At 36.3% G+C, this 4,658-nt stretch overlaps 1 protein-coding gene across 2 annotated transcripts; it reads right to left on the reverse strand.

The window, feature by feature from the left end:
* Positions 1–1,314: 1,314 nt before the first annotated feature.
* Positions 1,315–3,415, reverse strand: LOC120155651 (transcription factor MYBC1-like). 2 transcript variants are annotated; one of them, XM_039167157.1, is made up of 3 exons: positions 3,338–3,415; positions 2,218–3,206; positions 1,315–1,802 (listed from the first exon to the last, which is right to left on the reverse strand). In XM_039167157.1, the coding sequence occupies exon 2, from the start codon at positions 3,142–3,144 to the stop codon at positions 2,230–2,232; it is 915 nt and encodes a 304-aa protein (XP_039023088.1). In that variant the 5' UTR covers positions 3,145–3,206; positions 3,338–3,415; the 3' UTR covers positions 1,315–1,802; positions 2,218–2,229. The 2 variants fall into 2 exon arrangements, with proteins under 2 accessions (XP_039023088.1, XP_039023087.1); XM_039167156.1 differs by lacking the exon at positions 1,315–1,802 and having other exon boundaries at positions 2,073–3,206; positions 3,338–3,414.
* Positions 3,416–4,658: the final 1,243 nt, after the last annotated feature.

Below are 4,658 nucleotides of genomic sequence, written 5' to 3' on the forward strand. Positions count from 1 at the left end.
TATTGATCAAGTCACAAAGCAATTCACTGGAAGACCTACTTTAATAATTCTTTCTCTAGTTGTTGCTTCTTCTCAAAGGCCCATGCCATGTTCATTACCTAAAAAAGGTTCAGGGAATTTTGCATCTCCACATCAAGCCTCATTGAGTCCGTCAACCCTGCATTAAATATTCGACCTGCTGGTTCACTTACATTGTACTGCTATGTGCCAACAGCCCTTGAAATTGGTGCTGTTACTCCTCAACAGTTCTAGTCTAGTTCAAGTTAGTTGATCAAAATGGTTACGTCATAGTGGTAGGTCAAACCTCAAAGTGTAACATTCCTTGAATGCCTCCCATGCGAGACTCGGTTCCTCTGGCTCCTTCTGATAAGACCACATTGCACCTTACTAACATGTGGAAAGGCACCAAACAAAACGTGTATATTTCTGTTGCCTGCTAATTGGAGAAGAATTTCACACCGGTGTAACCAAATTAACTAATCCTCCAACCCATCAAATGTTGGAAAACCAAGCTTTGTGTAACGCAACACCACTTAAACCCTGTCAACGGTAGTTATTGTTGCTCATGCTCCCATCAAACTTTCTTTTGCTGTTTCAGTTGAAACCAACAAGTGACTACAATGGTAGTGACAGTTGTTGCAATTCATTTCCCAATTTAGACTCGATTTGTGTGATGCTTGCTACCATTCCTGACTTGGCTTCTTCTACTCTTGTTTCATTAATTTTTTGCGCTTCTAGTAACAAAGCCCTCGACTCTTTTTCATTGAAATAGCCCGCGGTGTCTGGCTCTGATGTTAAGTTGTTAGGGTCACAGGTTATGGATCGAGTCACTAGACGAATCATGGCTTTGATTGATAAACCTTACCTATCAATTCCTACCTTGTGAAGAACCTATAATTAAATAATATATGGAACTCATCAAGGGGAGCTTCTAAGGAAGAGAGTCCTAAACCTCTATAAATTGGAATAATTTATTTTATTTTATCAATAAGAATCATCCCCTTAAAGGTTTCATAGGGTTTTATTTTTGTAGAAGAAACTATAATTGAGGAAACTAAACTGTAGGACTTTGAATTGCAAGAAAATATTTTCTAAATAAATTATTCCAATTAGAAATATTACTAATATAAACCTATTAGTCTACTTTACCTTTTGGGTGCCTTTGATTTCTGTCTTGCCCAAAAAGGCAACCGTAATACTTCACCACAAAATAGAACTGGTTATAATTTAATTGACTACATTCTTTTTTCTAAGATCTAATATTTCAGCCAGAAAAAACTGAGAAAGAAGACCAAAGCTAATATGTTCAAACAATATGCCAACAAAATCTACATTATTTATTGATCAGAAATGCTGAGTGTTCTACTTTGCACTAGAGATTTGTGCCATTCAATAACACAAGGAACAGTTACAGATGCTGTGAAATTTCAGAAAAGCAGCTAATGTTCATTAGGATAAGACTTTACAAAGAAAAATTAGAGAAGAATGAAAAGGAAGTCAGAGATCCTTGAGTTTCCTTTCTGTCACAGGTCCAAAGTCTTCTATGGAGTAATACATTGTACAACTTACCTCTACATAACACTGAACTAAGACAAGCAGATAATTAACACAGATGAGAATTTTGGAAACTTGAGAACCTCAGTACCAACTGCAATAAACAAAGAAACTGACTAGGGATGATCATCGTGTCTTTTTCCCCACTTCAAGTTCAAAACTTAGTCATGTAGCCTCAAAACCACCTTGTTGGATGAAAGGACTCCCATGCAAGCAGACTCTAAATTTTAAGTTAATTGAGACGATTCCTAGTAAACATAGCCACAAAGAAATCCAGATTAATTTATACCAGTAGACCAATGTAATTGAAAGCATGATAGGCCTAAAGAACATATTGTTGCTTAGAGTGACCTTAGGATTAAATCCACCACAAGAAGCTCACAGAGAAAACAGACTGCAACGGACAACTTAATTACAGACCTAGAAGTCTGAAGAACTGACACAGCAACAATGATCAACAGAGTCTAGTGAAAAAAAAATAACAGATTAAGTACAGTACCGACCAGCTCAAGATGAAATTCAGAAATTGAAGTTCATTTCCGATCACCAGCACCCCCTCATGATAGCTTTAAAAAAGCCAGAAATATGAATGACTACCCACCAAGACTCTACATGATGAAACTTGAAGAAAAGGCTAATTTGAAGAAAGGTGTCAATAATTACCAAAGTTTTGAATCAATCGTCCCCAGTAGGAAATAATGTAAGAACCTTCCTTCCACCATTTCCATTGGCAGATTCCAAATCTTCCACATAACTACTGGGAGCTTGATTGTGCACCGGCGTCCCTCCCATCCTGTGCATTGGTTGCTGCGTCTGCCTGCCTAAGAAAGGATGCTCCAATTGGCTATTTGGAGATGACCCGTAGAGACCCATTTGTGGCCGATGATACTGAGACTGCAAATGAGGATGCCCTACCGCGGCCGCCAGCATTTGCTGCTGTTGTTGGTGATGCTGCAGGGCTGGCACTGGCACGAAAGGTAAGAAATGCTCTGAATTAGCTCGAGCAGGATGAAGAAAGTGTGGCGGAATCGGTGAGCTTGCAAACAAATGGTCCGTCGCTGGATCAGCGGAGGCCCCTAATCCGGCACCACCAGATCCTCCGTTGGCACAGCCTCCACTACCACCAGACAAGCCTTGCATTCTCTTCAAATAAAGGCGATACTTCTGCAAATGGCTCGCAACGTTTTCTCTCGTCAAGCCATCGACACTCATCAACTGCATTATGGTCTTGGGGACGGCGTTCTTGATCCCCAAATGAGCCACGGCGTCAACGAATCTCTTGTGGAGCTGTGGGGTCCACACAAGGCGAGGCCGCTTGAGAGTGCGCGCGGGCTCATCTCCGGCTGCCCCGGATCTCAGGTCCCCGGAATCGGCGGCGAATTCGGACAAGGAGTGTTGAGAAGGGGGCAGTAGAGCCGAGGAAGGCGGAGGAGGATGAGGCTGTTTGTGTTGGGCATGGTTGGGGTTGCGAATGTCGAAGGCGAGAGCAAGATCAGGAGTAATTAGGGATTGGGAAAGAGGCATAAGTTCCTCCGGGGATGGCAGCTCTTCCTCCCATTTGGAGAACCAATTTGACTCTTCTTCCCTCATAATTATTCACAGATAGCAATGAATCCCAAATTGGAGCTATAAATCCAAAGCCTCTTAGCTCACTGCACCAACCAACAAACAAACAAAAAGATTATCGAGTTTCAGAATTTACTCACATATTTGAGGAATTAGTAATAAACAATTGCTTATTCTTTGAAAAATAAAAACAAGAATAAGTGGAAGCAAATCTCACGTTGAGAGCGAAAGAAAGAGTGGAGGGAGGTTCGAGGTGGATCTTTATTTTCTTCTTTTCAGCTTTTACCAATGCCTACACTTCATGCTTTTCTTATTATTCCTTCCTTTTTTTTTTCCAATAACCTTTTCTCCCTTTTACATATTTTTTCTCCTTTTCAATAAACAACTATAATGATCATCATTTTTTTTAAAGATAACAAATTGTTTTATGATTATAGGAAGGGACGAATTTAAAAAAAGTTAAAGGATGTACACATATATGTTAATAATATAAAATTTTTGAATGAAGCAGACATAAATAAAATTTCAAAATAGACAATACCAATAAAATAGATTACTAATCGAAAAATTTCAGAGTTAACACAATAAAATTTCAGGATAGACACCATCAATAAAATAGGCAACTAATCGAAAAATTGAATTTCAAAGTGGGCACGTGCCCACCCTCAGCCCTCAATGAATATGCCACTAACTATAGGGTATTACTTTATCAAGTCTCTCTATTATTAAAAGTTATTAAATGTTCATTCGACTATAGAATGTTCCTTTGTTAAGTCTCTTGCCTATTATAAGTTTCAAAATAGTCACCCGACTATTCATTATATTATAAACTTATCTTTTTTTATAAAAAAAATGGCGATTATGTAAGCTTGATGTTAACATAATGAATTAGATATGATAATTGTTTAAGATTCTTGGATCAGATTTTATCATATCACAATCAACAGGTTAACGTTTAGCTCAGAATATCATAAATTTATAACTTTTAAATGAATATTCTGGTGTCCATTTTAATACTTTTAATAGTTAAGAGACTCAATAAAGTAACACTTTATAGTTATAAGATTATTTTGTAACTTTCAATAGTTGAGAGACTTAATAAAGCAATATCTTATAGTAAGAGGTCCATTTGTGTACTTTACCCTATTTTTTATTGGTATAATATCAAAACAATATTCTAATAATTGATTAAATTTATTACTAGTTTTTCTTTGAATATTTTAATTTCTACTGTTATATTTTAAGGTAGAAATCTCATAAAATTTTATTAAATAGTTAGTTTAATTATTTTTAGTATTTTCACGTTCAACTTTTCATTTTATGATTCTTATTTTAGAGTGTTAATTATTTGTTGACCAACAATTTTCATATACAAAGGGAGCTTTTTACCCAAAAATGAATGTTGAAATCAAAATGCTACAAAATATTTATTATTATTATTAGTATTGTTATTATATTTTATTTTAATCATTCTATTTTCAAATACTTTATTTTCATCATTTATTCATCAATTAATTTAAAAATAATTATTCACATCA

The sequence above is a fragment of the Hibiscus syriacus genome, unplaced genomic scaffold (genome assembly GCF_006381635.1).
Source record: "Hibiscus syriacus cultivar Baekdansim isolate YM2019G1 unplaced genomic scaffold, ASM638163v2 tig00111200_pilon, whole genome shotgun sequence".
Lineage (NCBI taxonomy): Eukaryota > Viridiplantae > Streptophyta > Magnoliopsida > Malvales > Malvaceae > Hibiscus > Hibiscus syriacus.